Source organism: Camponotus vicinus, unplaced genomic scaffold (genome assembly GCF_025532165.1).
Source record: "Camponotus vicinus isolate PSW18456_S1 unplaced genomic scaffold, iyCamVici1.0 SCAF_2, whole genome shotgun sequence".
Lineage (NCBI taxonomy): Eukaryota > Metazoa > Arthropoda > Insecta > Hymenoptera > Formicidae > Camponotus > Camponotus vicinus.
The window spans coordinates 561,040-578,348 of NW_028141956.1; the positions used below are offsets into that span (position 1 = coordinate 561,040).

The 17,309-nt window shown below is 33.5% G+C and overlaps 1 protein-coding gene and 1 pseudogene across 4 annotated transcripts in view; both read left to right on the forward strand.

Moving 5' to 3' along the window:
* Positions 1-86: 86 nt before the first annotated feature.
* The window catches only part of LOC145967356 (membralin-like), a 64,978-nt gene continuing 47,755 nt past the window's right edge, over positions 87-17,309 (forward strand). For 2 of the 3 annotated variants that reach the window (XM_083092180.1, XM_083092178.1), the window contains exons 1-9: positions 87-307; positions 1,397-1,789; positions 2,571-2,806; positions 2,945-3,161; positions 3,327-3,465; positions 4,086-4,320; positions 4,450-4,540; positions 6,961-7,018; positions 14,438-14,521. In XM_083092180.1, coding sequence (XP_082948306.1) covers positions 1,523-1,789; positions 2,571-2,806; positions 2,945-3,161; positions 3,327-3,465; positions 4,086-4,320; positions 4,450-4,540; positions 6,961-7,018; positions 14,438-14,521 — 1,327 coding nt within the window. In that variant the 5' untranslated portion in view covers positions 87-307; positions 1,397-1,522. The remainder of the gene's footprint in view (positions 308-1,396; positions 1,790-2,570; positions 2,807-2,944; positions 3,162-3,326; positions 3,466-4,085; positions 4,321-4,449; positions 4,541-6,960; positions 7,019-14,437; positions 14,522-17,309) is intronic. The other variant, XM_083092179.1, reaches the window with a different exon arrangement.
* Positions 8,051-11,053, forward strand: LOC145967357 (cytochrome P450 9e2 pseudogene; annotated as a pseudogene). Its single transcript, XR_014437366.1, has 2 exons — positions 8,051-9,695; positions 9,801-11,053. The product of XR_014437366.1 is annotated as a cytochrome P450 9e2 pseudogene (transcript).

Here is a 17,309-nt window from a genome sequence, read left to right on the forward strand (position 1 = left end):
CAATGGGCGTCGAATCCTTGAGCGCATCTGGTAATTTCTTTTCCTGCAAATCTCGACTTTTGGCGATTGGCCAACCTGCACGTATAGACGATGATTAGTGGATGGTGGGTGATGCAATCTGATAGTACGATCTATGTGGTGTACATACATCAAAACATACGACGATGAAGTGACAATTTTGCGAATGTCGTATTTCCTAAGCGAATACACAGGATATTTTCGCGATTGAGTTTGGATTCATGTCAACGGAAGAAAGATAACAGTGTCGTCGAAATTGCTGACATTTCTTTTTGCGATCCCGTCACAGGTAATGACGTGCCAGATTTGTTCTTGAAAACGTCTGGAGATTCGACAGTCGATGTTATCAAGTGTAAAATATCAGCTGTACCGATATGACTACCGATATTTGAAACATAGAATCGCTATATGAATCGTAAAGGAAATATTATTAATGCAATTAATATTCAATTTGGATATTGATGGATTTTATCTTTTTTTTCAATCTAAAAATTACATAACTAGCATTCACTGTCATTGTTTTGCATATATTTCGCATGTTTTTATGCGCGATTTATATTCGTTACATCCATCACAGGTAGAAATAAAAAATGGGTATTATGCAGAAGAATCCTTCGAAAAAGCTATTTTCTATAGATTTTTCTTTATTTTCTCTTTTTTTTTGGAGAAATTTAAATGTTGACGCGAAATAGGTTATGCTCTAGTGAATATTACAACATACTTGCAAATTAGATTGAATAAAGTATATTTCTCTTTCAAATTTTGTAATATATAAATTTTAAATTTTTATATTAATTTTTATGTGTCTCCATCTAGTTTATTGATACTGCTAACTTTATTAAAGACATTTGCATACAATGTTTTCCAATATATTTAGCATAAATAATTAGCTTTGCATTATACATATTTATTTTTCATTTATATTTATCAAGTAAAAATGATGATTTTTATAAAAACTTTGGAATATTTATATAATGTATACACATGATAGTAAATCATATTAAAAATTATGAGTGTAATATTTGCAAAAAATCGGAAGTAGAGAAATTGTATGACTCGGCTAATATTATTAATTTTGCTGTGGTGTAGAATTCACAAACTGTTAAAGATTGCTAAATTAAGATTTAATTAAAATTAAATATAGTGACAAGCTTACTTATTAAAAAATGAGCTTAGTTATTTTAAATTGAATTATTATTAGATAACTTATATAATTCAATATGAGGTGCAATATTATACTTAATATTAATTAAAAAATATTATTTTGTTTGTATTTATTTAAATTACACTTTTATATATTTTGTTATAAACTTAAACATGTCTAGATTGATTAAATTATAAATATATATATTAATTAAAAATCTGTTATTTGTTTCAGAATATGATGTCCAGATCAAATTATCGAGAATGATAAATATATAAATATGGCAATTGTGTAAATAATTATTACACAAATTTTTCCGAATCCTTATTTTTGTGGGAGCTACTTATGTGATATTCAAAAATGTCACAAGGAAATGGTGCTGCTGTTGCAGTACCTAATAATCAAAACGGCGCAGTGGCACACAATCTTCACAGTCTTGCTGGTGTGATAGGACCAGTTTTAAATAATAATAATATGAACATAGCTAGAAATAATAATAATCAAAACCCGTTAATTAATGTGCGGGACAGATTATTTCATGCATTATTTATCAAAGCAGCACTAGCTTATGCACGAGCATTTCCAAGGCCTGTCAGGAGATTTATAGAATTTATAGTTCTTTTGAAGGTATGTCTTGCAAGAAGTTTATATTATATTAAATTTATCTTCACATAGACAAGATAAATATCGCATACAAGAGTAAAATTTACATTACATTAAATCTATATATTCATGTCATATAAGATTAATATCATACAAGAATAAAATTTTGTGCATATACAGGGTGATTCTGAACAAACGTTTGTCTTTAAAATATCAAATTCTTGAATGAATTCTAAAACGATTTTTCCTCTTGCAAAATTTTGCCCGGAGCTTAGTTTTTAAACTATAAAGGAAAATAGTTAACTACTTACGGAACGAGTACAAGAGGTAGGCAGGGACGGCGCGATATAGGCGATTACGTGGGGCACTCGCCGCGATCAGCTGATTGCTATACGCGATGACTGTAACAATCAGTGTGTGTGTGAGAATGTGTACGCACACACACACTGATTGTTACAGTCATCGCGTATAGCAATCAGCTGATCGCGGCGAGTGCCCCACGTAATCGCCTATATCGCGCCGTCCCTGCCTACCTCTTGTACTCGTTCCGTAAGTAGTTAACTATTTTCCTTTATAGTTTAAAAACTAAGCTCCAGGCAAAATTTTGCAAGAGGAAAAATCGTTTTAGAATTCATTCAAGAATTTGATATTTTAAAGACAAACGTTTGTTCAGAATCACCCTGTATATATATATATATATATATATATATATATATATATATATATATATATATATATATATGTATGAGAAAGCAACAAATTAAACAAATATTGATAAAAGATTTCGTTTAATTCTTTTTTGCAGGCAATATTGGCATTTTTTGTATTGGCTTATATTCATATAGTATTTTCGCGCGCACCAACTAATTGTTTAGAACATATAAGAGATGAATGGCCACGAGATGGTATATTGAGAGTTGAAATTCTCAGGAATGGTGGTGAAGATTATAGTATAGAGAAAAGTTATGCCAAAGAGGAAAAATTAAGACAGGAAAAAGTTGATGATTTAACTAATGCTTTGGGAATATTAACGAGAGACGGGTAAGCTAAAATTCAAGTAGTTATACATTAAAAAGATGTTAGTGCTTTTTATAATAATATAGTAATATTTTTAAAATTGTATATATTTACATACATAATGAAAATATTTATATATCTTTATTAATTTTGTTATACCAGATTTATAAATATTGAACCATCAGCTGTTGATGAAGAACGCGACATTATAAATGCATCTGTTGAAGAGAATCATGGGAACTTGACATCACTTGAGCAAGATATGAGACGCGCAACAGTTTCTGGAGAGACACAAAATTCTGACCTAACTACAAATACAACGATGAGCCCATCATTATCGACTAAACTTTGGAATGGTTTAAATTCAGCTAAAGAAACAGTATGTATTTCTTAATTGTGTTTTCTCTAATTTAAAGATATTGAAATAATAAAATAGTTTGATAAGAAATAAAATTTTTTAAATATACTTTTTAAATTGCAAATGTTAAAATTTTTTGCACTAATATAAGAGATGATACATTTATATATATTTCCTATTTTTTAGTTATTTGATGGAAAGTCATCTGTTCCAAGATCAGAAGGTAATTCCACAGACGTTCCCGAAGCCAATAATCATTCAAATGAAGATAATGTAATACCCTTAAAAGATCGTACGTTGGATGCTGATAAAATGGCTAGGACAGGTAAATGATGTTTCAATAAAATATATTATCTATAAATCACAATTTTGATTATATATAAAAAATATTACAAAATGCAATTAATATTTGTTTAAATCATTATATATGTATCATTATATCATTGTCTACTTCCCATATACCGGGTGATTCATTTTAATCTTAACAAGCAAATATTTTGAAAAATATGGGAGATACGAAAAAATGTTTCAGACAAGTTGTATGCTTTCAAGGGGGATATAAGATGGTGACAATTATTTGACCTTGGATAATCGTTTGAAAATCACGCGAAAGTTTACTTTTCTCAAATGGAATCCCTTATTTTTCATTGCACATTCTTGTAGTTTATTTCGAGAGCTCTTAAATACTTTTAAATACTTTTCGAATTATGAGACTTGAAATAATTTCTTAATTTTACATAAACCAGAAAAATCTAGTAAAATATTCATTTTTCGATTATTTTGCGTCAATACTTTTATGCACAAAATAATGTGAGAAATCAATTGGTGTAAAAAAACACACAATTTAAAAAAAAAATATGTTAATTGCAAATTATATAAAAACGATATTGTTTCGGTAAATAATATTTTAATTTTTTTGTATTAAATTTTTATCAATATTTTCAGAAGATGGCTATATCGTGGAATATTCATTGGAATATGGTTTTTTGCGATTATCACCGGCGGCTCGACAAAGACTAAACATTCCAGTCAAAATTGTCACTTTGGATCCATTGAATGACAAATGTTTTGGTGATGCATTTTCAAGATTGATATTAGATGAATTTTTGGGTTATGATGATTTATTGATGGCAAGCATCAAGACATTGGCGGAACATGAAGACAACAAGGGCTTCTTGCGGTGAGTAACATATAATTTGTTGATAAAATTGCACTTATTGATAAAACCGTGTACATTTAAACGTTAAATTATATTTGTCGATACATGTGTTAAAATAAAAAGTAATTTATTTAATTTCTAATTGTACAGGAATGTCGTCACAGGAGAACATTATCGATTCGTGAGCATGTGGATGGCGCGAACATCATACTTGGCCGCATTTTTCGTCATGCTCGTATTTGTAAGTATGAATTTTATTTCAATTATCCAATTACTTATATCATTATATAAGATTCATTTAAATACATTTAACACTGCCTTATGCAACATATATTAGCTTTGACGAGAAGAATAAAAAAAATTATTTTTGTTTCGACGAAAAATATATAAAAAATTATTTTTATGTGAAAGAACGTACAATGCAAAAAATTTAATCTCTGTATTCATAATTCATAGATGTTTGGATTTTGGGATGTATATTGTTATTGCATGTGTGTGTAATCAATTCTTTTTAGGTCGATTTATTATTTATTTACTTATTATTATTTATTTATTTTATTACTTATTTATCAATTTTTATTTATCTCATTTATCTTTTATTTATTATTTATCATGCTCAATTTTCTGTCTCTGGTTGGTATTGAAAACTAATATAGAATTGGACGCACTTGATGCGCGCCAGTGTATCCAACCGGATTCGTTATAAAATAACAAATATTTTAGAAGAAAATTGCTGATTAAAGTATATAACGTATATTATCGAAAGTATCGAAATATCGCGATAAAATCTCTCTATGCGTCATCAAATTTCAAATTAGTCTGCATGCATATAGTACATACATACATTCTTTTTCGGTGATAATAAATTCTTCTCCATCAGAGAGAGGAACGATTTCACGCTCGCCTATACGATAGCCTAACGTACGTGTAAAACGATATGGCAATCAATCCAAGCTAACCATCCGCTAAAGTAACCCGCCTGTGCGCGTAGCTTTCCTATCCCTCGTGTCCTATCCTCCGCGCGCGATCCCTTTGCAGCTGAAACCGTCGGGTATAAATCAAGGTTATTAGAGGCATCATATTCGTCGCGTAGTGGCCCCGTGTCGGTAATTTTGTATCAAATTGTGATTGCAGCGTACTGCGCTCGAGATCACCGGTGGAACTCGTAATTGACGCGATGCTTTCAACAGTATATTTTATACGTGTATGTATGTATGTACTGAAAAACACCCACACATGATATTAAAATTATCATCTCTTTTTTCGTGCAATTATTCTAGAAATATCACAAGGAATGAAAATTACGAGAATTACATCCACGGAGATATTTTCGAAATTTGTTTAATTGCGTCAGGGAATTGACTGCTTCCGCTTCTGGAGGGTGAGAGGAAAGAGAGAGAGCCGACTGCGAAAACTCGTCGTGGATGGATTCGCGTATTCGTCGCCACGACACGACACGACACGACGCCTCGTGACTCGAATTGCCGCTCATCGGCGAGATATTTTGTTCTTTAGACTCTCTGGGCAATGCGGTTCGCTTTGCAACGCGGCGCCAATATATCGGGTAAAGGATTGAGGGCGGCGGGGTGCGTTGCGAGTCTCGCTCGTGTCGCGACACGTGAATTCGAGCCCCCGGTTGCCTGGAGGGTTCGCTCCGAGCCACCCTCCGACCCCGCTGATGGCCCGTCGTCGGTCGAGTCACGTGCACGCGACTGTCGTCGTGCACGTATCACTCGTGTGTATCTCCTCTGTCATGTGCACGCGACGTCCGGCGCTCCGTTACAATGCGATACAGTATGATGAAATACTATTCCCTCTTCCTTTATCTTTCTCCTTGTTTGCCTCTGTGTTTGCGCGTTTGTCGCTCGCATCCGCTTCACCCTCTGGGGCTTGCATCTCTTATATCGAATTCGACTGACCGTACCGTATGGCATAGGTATAGTTGAGTTTGCCATAAGAGATGTCTATTAGTCGTGAAGAATAGACGTGAAGAAAAGTTGCGATAAATTTTCAAAGAGAATATTAATTATTAATCGAACGCGATAACAGAAATGTGTCGAAATTGAAGATTTTTATTTCAATTTATAAACAATTATACTCTATTACTCTTTTCGGTTACTATCGTTATTTTCAATACGATTTTTTGCTCGGGCGAACAAGTAATTGTCAAGTTTGACTGCGTCAATGCCAATGTTCTGCCGTAGGGAGAAGCCGATAGCGAATAATTTTTATCGACTCTAGCTATCTCTCTCGCTCTTACTCTCTTTGTTCCTTCTTTTTAATAACATCTGTGCATTCGTACAAGGTAGGACCCGACCCCGTTACTAAGGCTGCCTGTTGCAAATAACGGATTATCTTCGAGGGTGTCAGGTGCTGGTTCAATCTGAACCGATCGCAATTCAATTTCAACATTCGCTCAACCCGCTAACCGACTACGAGCGACCAGTTCGCAATTTACGTGACGCCGTAACTTTGTCAAAGTTACTCGCGCAAAATATCAGACGATCCGTAATTCATAATTCGCGGATCGATATTTTTAATCAACGTCAATCGCGTTTGCGCTAATTGCGACCTGTACATCGTGATTTTAGTTGAAAATTATGATTGTATATTCGAGAACATTTAATAATAGACCTTTTCTCTCTCTCTGCCATGTTTCAGACGGTGTCGATCTCGATGTTACTTCGCTACTCGCATCACCAGATCTTCGTCTTTATTGGTGAGTGATAAATTTTAATTTATCTTTGCGAAAGAGAGAAAGAAAGAAGGGAGAAAGATAAGAAAAAGGGGAAAAGCAAAAAGAATGTGCGTATGCATGCGTCAGTAGATGCAAGACGTGCGTATCAGCAAAATAAGTTAATAATCAATCACAAATTATAAGCAAAATGCATTATCGATATTTTTATCGATATTTTTTCCTATCTACGATTAAAATATTTATCTGCGATTGCTATACAAGATTAATATCAGAGTTTTGCTGACTTTTGTACATTCGGCTTATTAGAATACTTTGTTTTTTAATCTATCTTTTTCAGCTAATTATACCATGTTTTTTCTCTTGTAGTATAGCTACTTAAAATTTGAACAATTTTATGTAACGGTATTATATAAAGATATTAATTTAATGAGACATTATAAAAATTTGCTCTTTTCTCGTTACAAGTTTTTTTCTAAAAATATCAAAGAAAGATAAAAATTTAACGTCAATAAGTCTGTAGATAACAACAGTTGAATCTGCTTTTGCGTGAAATGCAGAGTGGATTTGATAAGTTTTTATTATTCTTTTTGTTTCTTTTTTCTGGAAATAATCAAGATTTAAAGTGAAACACTTTTTATTGTATATTTTTGCAATTATAATTTGTTTTTTCTCGTATAAATTTATTATATAAACGTATAGATTCATTATATAAATATACTCGGCGTCACAAAAGTAGCTGTCTTCAAATTCTAAAGGCATTTGTGACGCCGAATGTAATACAAATTGACTCAAATGACGATTAAATCATTTAGGAGATATTTTCATTGTGTATTTTATTTGTGGGAAAATATCACAAATTGTTACCTAAACAAGAAACAAAATTTTTCTTTATTAAAAATCTTAATTGTCAGCAAGAATCCATGATGATATATTTAAATTGATTATTGCGTGTGTTTGACTGACGTATCTTGCGCGATTATTGCTGCAACAACTTGTAATGATACCGAGAGAGGCGTTTTCTCTCCTCCCCCTTTGGTTCTCCCACGATAAGATCCGCGCATATACACGTCCGTATTTATACGTTCTACGTCTCATCCGACGGAGTCATTCGTTTGTTCGTTATCCTCACGTCGCGATGGAATTATTTTCGTTCTTTACGTCACCCTTTGGGCTGTTACTGACTACTTTGATCACTATCGGTATCTTGAAATGGATCACATTGGTGTATCGTACATACTTTTATTGGAGGGGTAAAGGGATTCCTTTTATGCCCAATTCACTACGGTCTATTATAGTGGGTTGGAAAATATTTCTGCGCCGATTGAGTTTTGCCGACTATACTATTTTTATGTACAATTACTTCCCGGACGCCAAGTATTTTGGATCGATGGAGTTTAACACACCTGCTGTGTTTCTACGCGATCCTGAACTCATCAAGGATGTGTTGGTGAAGGACTTTGAAAATTTCCATGATCATCGTGGCTTCGTGGACGAAAGTCTGGATCCGCTATTCAGTAAAAACGTCTTCGCCTTGCGCGGAGATCGCTGGAAGGAAATGAGAAATACGCTAAGTCCCTCTTTCACCGCCAGCAAGATGAAGCTCATGTACGAGTTGGTATCAAAGTGTTCTCGTGAATTTGTCAATTACTTGGTCGATCATCCGGAACTCTATGATAATGCTATCGAGACGAAGCAGATCTTCCGACGGTATACCACTGATGTAATCGCCACAACGGCTTTTGGGATAAGTGTGAATTCTATGGAAGATCAAAACAACGAGTTTTACGTAAGAGGAATAGAGACCAGCAAAGTTTTCAGAGGATCTCTAGCCATGTTTAAGTTTATATTTATGCGTGCATTTCCACGTGTTGCCAAGTTGGTCGGTATGTCAGGGTTCGCCTCATCGAGTATGGCCGAATTTTTCAAGAGGGTTGTTGGAGAGACCATCAAAATTCGAGAGGAGCAAGGTATCATCAGGCCGGATATGATTCATTTATTAATGCAGGCTCGGGATAAGGAAGGTCCTAGCGTCCACAAAATGACGTTGGACGACATCGTTTCGCAAGCTTTCATCTTTTTCTTTGCCGGTTTTGAAACAACCTCGACGCTGATGTGTTTTATCGCTCATGAACTGGCAATTAATCAAGACATTCAAGATCGCCTGCGCGAGGAGGTGCAGCATCTCGCCGAAGGAAACGAGATCTCTTATGAATCACTGTCGAAAATGACTTACATGGATATGGTGATTTCCGAAGCGCTCCGAAAGTATCCACCATCGATTCTCACCGATAGACTTTGCACTAAGCGTTATGAATTGCCTCCGTCGCAGCCGGGTGGCAAGAGCGTGATTGTCGAACCTGATAACATAACGATGATATTCATTTATGGTTTACATCGTGATCCCAAGTATTTTCCGAATCCGGATAAGTTTGATCCCGAAAGATTCAGCGAAGAAAACAAAGATAACATTGTCCCGTACACTTACTTACCCTTTGGACATGGACCTAGAAAATGTATCGGCAATCGATTTGCTCTCATGGAGACCAAGATTCTGATAGCTCATCTCTTACAAAAATTTACCCTGAAGAGAACGGAAAAAACTGTCGAGCCTGTAGTATACGATAAAAGGGAATTCAATCTGGCACCTGAAGGCGGATTCTGGATTGCCTTGGAGAAAAGAGAAACGTGATGAGCTTGTGTATGAAATACCAAATAATTATTTTCTAATAGTTGTAAAGGAGTATTGATGCATTTACAAACCTTTAGAGATATTTAATCGTGTATAATTTTTCAATTTTTGAAGATGGGTGAAGTCTGGCATCTACAACACATTATTGCGTTTATTTGAACATTAAATAAATTTAATATTATATATTTTATTGCACTATCTCTATTACATTATTAAACTTTGCCGGTAAAAAGTGACGAGATGGAGTATTATGATGAACATTGTAACCTGCGTAGGCTCTTCATTCTACTTATTCATATTGATGGTCTTTAACGACTTACGTAACTCGTATTTGTGTCGACAAGTAGCACGGTAGAAACGTAGTAGAGATGTTCATTGTTCATTCTTTATATAAGAAGGAGTCTTTTATCATCGCACAGATATATCTTATTAGTTTCGAGATACATTTTCTTTTGTTTCTCTTTTTTTATATTAGCTCGGATCATATATTTAGTAATTTGTAAAATTAAACTTTCTACTTGACATTTTCTGAAATTGATATAATTTTAATATATAAGATTGAATTTAATATATAATATTTCATATATATATATATGAAATAATTTTAATATATAATATTTAATATATAATTTTATAATGATATTAAATTTATATTAGATTTGTATAAAATAATTTTTGCAATGTGCCTTTAGAAACATTATAAAAATATGTAATGTTTTTTAAATGATATTCTTTTATAATTTCTAAGAAGCAACAATCGCAAAATTATTCTTTTGAAACAATTTTGTAAAAAGAAATAATCTAGGATAAACAAAGCACTTGATATTTTCTTAAACAAAGATCGCTACTAGTTGATTCATCATCTGGTATTAAATAGTATATAAAAAAGTATATAAAAAAGGAAAAATAAAAAAATTCTTCATTACATCTAATTGAAAACATCTAGTAAAACATCTAGTAATGCAGAATCTTAAATATATACGGACATTCAATTAAGAATTTACTGTTAATTGCGATAATTATCTCAGAAATCATATCAACTACTGATAATACAATAATAATAATAAAATATTGATAAGAGTTTCCAACAGATTATGTGAAAATATTGTCATTTTATTGCATTATCACTGTGCAAGAATGATAAGATGATCAAAATAAGATAATAAATCAATAATGTAAACATATATGTTGCAACAATATTCAAATTTACAAAATCAAGCATACAAATGTAATTTACTTTTTATGTATATATATTTTATATGTATATTTTATTTTCTCTTTTCCATTTTTTTATTATTTTTATTAATTACTCTAAAATTAATTACTCTTAAAATAAACATATATACATAATTACGTATAAACACATATACATCAATGTACTTTGTTTTCTCCTTGCTATCAATTTTCTTTATTCGTTAAGAAAGTTCTTTTATTAAAATTATGCAAATTTTAAGCGTTTTAATTTTATATTTATTAACTTAGAGGAAGCTTTAAAAAGTAGTTAATATTCAATCTGATGTAATCTAAATAACACTCGAAATAATGTTTAACGTTCAATTTTCCTTATTTTTCATAATTGATGACGTTTTTCCAATATTTTTGATTGTACGTTATCAGAAATTTATCATTTTATACTTTTTTTAAAACTCACTTTAGATCATCTATAACTCGCGACAATTCAAGACAGAATTCTATTTATAATTTTACTTGTCATATATATAATACAGAAAACATTTGAAGAAGTAAAATATATAGATAATTTATCATTATTTGAATATCTAAAATGCACATGTGTAAAATATAATGATATATTAGAATATGAGACACATAAAATTATAATAACTGTTTATTTTGAATTTTGTCATGATTTATAGATCGTGTATAAAGCAAGCTTAATTAATATAATTCACACTTGGACATAAGCAATAAATTAATTAGAATCGATAATCGATATTTTCTGCAATGTGAATATTTTTTAAGCAATTGTATCTGCACATTTCTAACTTAGTACTTAATCATAGATGAATCGGAGAGCTTTGATTTTTATTTAATCGGATTTCGCTGCTGCTTTTGGTAAGTTTAATAAAATGGCACGTGTTTGGTGATTTTTTTCACGGTCTGTACGGGAGTTGGCTTAAAAAAGAAAAAGAGGAAAGGGAAACTTGAAAGTTTAAACAGCGGCGACGAGGGAGGTTATTTTCGCAGGTTAATCGTTTGAAATACAAATTTGCATAGAAAAACAGCGCAAGGGGCGGCATATTTCCTTCATCCATCTGCGAGTTTTGGATGTTGGCCAACATTTATTCTACATATTTTGTTCATATTTATGATATTTTTGCTAGTCTGTTTTTGTTAATAGTGGCTCTTAAGTTTTTTCTTTCTCATTATTAATATTTCCTCGAGAATGTAAATTTGAAAATTATATAAAACTCAATCATGTATATATATTATGCATTGTTCCGTAAATAAGACATCAAGTCATTTTAATGATATGAATAAGATGCTTTACATTGAAAAGTATTTTTGTAATAAACTATTCACAAAATTTTTACTCGAAAAAGATCAATACATTTAAAAATATCTGAAATATTTTTTAATACCTACAAAAATATTTTGTGCGTGTATAAAATTATCTCTTAGAATATTATACATACGTAATTAGATTAGGAGTGGATAAAAATTGCATTATTACTTTTTATTTTTTAATTCTAAACAACATAAAATTGAAATTGTTGATTTACATTTGAATGGTCTTTTATAAGAAAATTGCATCAGATTATCAAATGTAGAGCCTGGTTGAACCGGAAAATGAGATGTTTGTTCCTTGCGAAAATTAAAAATGCACTCTCTAAAAGTGAATCAGTGTATTATCACTGAAAAACAGTAAATAGTCATTGATTACAGCAGTTATAAGTACAGCACTGTAAATCAGTGATTTTTTATTGAAAGAATCAGTTAATAATTTTGACTGTTTCAATCAGTAATATTTCTCAATATCAGTAATATTTCTTTCGTTATTGTCAGTAATATTAAACTACAATTCATCTCTCTATCTATTTCATATAAAATTAAAAATTTTATTTATATTTACTAAATATTTATTATATTAAAAATTTTATTTTATTTATATTACATGCATATTGAACTTATTATTTTAAATAGATAATGAATAATTTTCATTAAGACGCCAGACATTTATTTGTCCGATTTATAAAGATCGATTTAATATCTGAAGCCTCTCTATTGAGATTGTATCAGAAATTAAATCGAAACAATACTTCTAATTTTAAATGTCGCTCTTTGCAAACTTTATATAATTCTTATGACTAAAATTAAATACGAGAGAGATAGCGATCGTAGCGGTAAACGAACGAACTAGCGATTACTGGTTTTATAGTGAATTTTATTTTAACTGACCATAATCAGTGAGATATAAGATAAAATAACAAAAAAATAAGCGTTTCCACTGAAGATCAGTAAAATACTCACTGATTCTCAGTGAAATCTTATTTTACTGTTTAAATTAGTGATATTTTCACTGATTCACTTTTAGAGAGCATAATTCTATATAAACTTTATATTAAACTTCTTCGTTATTAAACAAATTTCGTTGCTATCGTCAAATCGATATAACTTGATTAGACATGAGCTTTACAACTGCGTATATATTGTACGTCTAATGAAGTATATCTATATACATATTCGATTTAATTAGAAGCGCAAAAAGCAGGTAGAGCGGTGCGAACATAAGAAAAGAGAATAAACGTAAGATACACGTGTGGCCCTGGTCGGAGAAAGTATTATGCGGGACAGGACGAAGGATCGCGGCAAGTTTTAATAACCGGAGGGTGGCCGAGAGTTAGTGGACGATAAGTTAAAATCTAAAATTCATTAAATTGAACCGCGCGCAAGGTGTGTCGCGCAAATTTGTAAGGTACTATACCGGGTGGCCTATAAAGAAGGCGCGGTTCGCGATAAGTCGCGTGACCCCGTCCGCGACAAGTGACGGTATTAACTTTTTAATTGCTTTGTTGCACCCACGGCGGTACGATTATGAATTTTTTATCTATCCTCGATCCTTCCGCTTCTACCCAGCACGACTCTTGCGAAGCGACCGATATTGCGGATTATCCGAAAGTGTCGTAAACACAAAGTTGTTACTTGCTCTTAAATCAATTCCGGATCTCTGCGTCCGTACAATAGCTGTGTACGTGTGTGTGTGGGGGGGGGGGGAGGAGATGCTTTCTCGATGGGTTAAATTGCACAAGATTTAGTACGTATTGTATATATTCCTTTGGTATATTTATCCGAGAGATGTGAGAGATAAATCAATACAAGGTATACGACTTAAAGCGTCAATAGAAAGTTCCGTGGAATTTAAATCAGGATTGACGAAGTTTCGAAATTAATTCGTATCAAGCTTTGAGTCGACTCGTCGAACGCGACGCGATTCCTTCACGGGGTGTTGCTGAACTTATGTAATAACCTTCCGCTCGCGAAGTCCTCACCGCGCGATGTGCCTGATAAATATTAAATTCAAGCCGTTTCTCGACCGGAATAACGATTTCCACGTAACATTCTATCCTCGCGTTAAATTTACGCGCCATGACGTGTATATGTTTATGATTATCGGAAGAAACAAATTTTTATATTTAATATAATTTTTATATTATTTCCTTGTATTTTATATTATTTCCTTGTTTATATTGCATCATGTTCTGAGACACGTTTCTCCTCTCTGTCTGTTTCAGTTGATCTCATACAGATGCTGGAGTTTAATTTAACTGTATCGCTGCCAGCAGCCTCCTTATTGACAGTAATTTTGGCACTAGTGGGTAAGTTGCATATATCTTTCTATTTTGAAAGTTTATTTAAATGTTATATTTTATTTATTCTTGCAAAAAAAAAAAGGAACTTTCATTTGCTTCAAAGAAAAATTAAAATTTTATACAAAAGCTTAAATGCATATTATAGCGCTTTTTCAAATAAGAATATATCGTCCATGGAAAATGATTTTTTTTTCACAATACAAAATTCAAATATATATAATTCTAAAATTTCTCATATGCCGAATAACATTTGCATATCTATTGTGCTTTACATTCAAGTGTAAATATTTGATGGCTTTTGGCGCGCGTTATTTTTTTTTCTACGTCGCAATTTTTCGGAGACGACAAAATCCATAAAAAGCGATCCTTTTTCAGTTAGAATAAACAATCGACGAATTTTTTCCAACGGGAGCGCGTTGAAGTTTGGTCTCGCGACGTACGCTCGAACGGAGTAAAATATTAAATACCTTTTTACTAAATCAGTGCCCAACGCGTGCCCTCGCTCTCTCTTTCTCTCTCTCTATCTCTATCTCTCTCTCTCTCTCTCTTCGGTAGGACGTTAGCTCCGTTACAAAGCTGATTGGCCGGGACGGTTAACCCAGGATTCTGCATAAATTTCTGATGAAGGCGCAACAGTTGGGTAACCCGCTTCGGAGCCCATTTAGCGGCGGCGGCGGCGTCGCCCATTTCCATTTCGCCTCGAATATCTCCTCTTCGCGTGTCCACCGACACCAACCAAGGTCCAATTGACCTGCATAAAATACGACGTACGCTAATCGGCTCTCCCTCTCGAAACATTGATAAAATTTGATTTACAATCTTCGTTTCGCTCTTCTCCATTTCGCTCTTCGCTTTTGTACGAGTACACAAATTACTTCCCTCGACGGGCGTATCTCCCTCGGTTAGCGAGTTTTAATGGTCAATTCGTTCCTGTATAACCCGCGAATGCTCTCGCGTTTCGAGTTTCTTCCCGCGATAACGCGATTGTAAAACGCTAGAATATGGCTTTTATGATTTTAAGCTAGAGCTTTGCCCCGGCTTATTTCCGACGTATTGAAAAACGCTTACATTTAAGCGCGGATACTCGCAATTCGTGCCAGAAATCTCTCAACACACTGTATATATTTTCACAGCGTAATATATTCATCTTATTTATCAAACATGTAGTAACGTCAGTTATTAGTTTTGGATGAATAGAGATCGAGATCGCTACTATATCTATCAGATTTCGATAAAAATTGCCAATTTATATGTAGTCCGATATGGGGAATCCATTCATTTATATACCACCAGTTGCGCGGTCAACAGGCAGCCGAACGAAATGGCAACAGAAGTGGTAAATTTCCGGATCCGCACCCCCTCCTCCTTTCCTCCCTTTTGCAGGGATCGCCGAGGATCGTATGTACAAAAATCGAAATATATATATATATATATATATGTATGTATGTATGTATGTATGTATGTATGTACATATATATATGTCGAGTCGAGGAAGCTCGTAGTTGGAAGTAAGAGAGGGAAAGGGAGCCTTGGGGAAGTTGTTATCTGGAGTAATAGGTTCCGGTTCCTGTATCGCTTCCTGCTCTCCATCCGTCATCTCGCGGTTCTTTCAGCCTCCCAAACCTTTCACTCCTTCGCCGCATGTTGCCTTTGCAAAGGGGGAGCGAGGAGGGAGGAGTCAAAGAGGATATATCGTTACTTGTTTCCTTTTCCTTATTTCACCATTTCTGTGTCTTTTTCTTTGCTTTCCTCAATGCGATAATAAACATAAGAAGCGTAAGATGAAATCGCAAATTTTTTGGAAATGCTTTAAAATAATAGGGATAATAATTAAATAATTTCTCGAATTGAGAATTATTTAAATTTGCTTGGTACCGTACCAAGAAAATTTTGTGCACACAAATAAGTTTCAACGAAAACTTAATTCTCGTTGAGCTTACGCACTACCATCCGCGTTTGGCTCCTATGGCCGTTTAAAAATTTTTAAAGTTTATATTTCAATATTCGGAGCCTAATTTCTTATAGTTTATTTGCTTTAAAATATTTTAAAGCTTTTTTTCTTAGAAAAACAAAAATTGTTTTGACACTTGCTCTTGAAAGTATTTCTTATACTATCGATACTTTATTTGACTTGTCCAGAAATTTAGTGGGAGAAATTTAGTTTTCTTCTATCGATTCTTTTAAATTGAATATTAAAACGAGATTTAATATCTCAGGAGAACATTCATTTCACATTTTCCAAATTTATAAATAAATCGACATTGGAAATCGACGTTTACGTTAGTATTGAGATTCCATATTCCTCGTCTCTTGCGTTTTCTCGGCGCTATCTGCCGTTCGGCTTGGCGTATTCTTTTTCAATATTCGGTCCCCGTGTTCGTCGTCGATGGGCAGTATTTTGTCTGGCGGTTGCCCGCGGCATCATCAGCGTGAATTCACGTCAAATCGTCCACACGTCGTTCGGCATTTGGCATTAGGTGGAAGACGCGAAAGACGATTTTGCATAATGGAACGTCAAAGAACGAAGGCACCGGCGCCTCTGTACATCAGTGACGCATGATCGACCGCCTAACACGCTGTAAACACATTTTCAGAGACGGTCAGAACACGTTGCACCCGTTGCCATTCCGTTTATCTGCTTACAACGTCGGCGGAGCCCTGCCCGTATACATATTAGCATATTTTATACAGGCGCGTGAACGCGAGCGTCTCAACGTTTGCGGATTAAAGCGGATGGTCTTTAATCGCTGGACTGGAATCGCGATAAAAACGCGAGAAATTTCAATTGCAAATC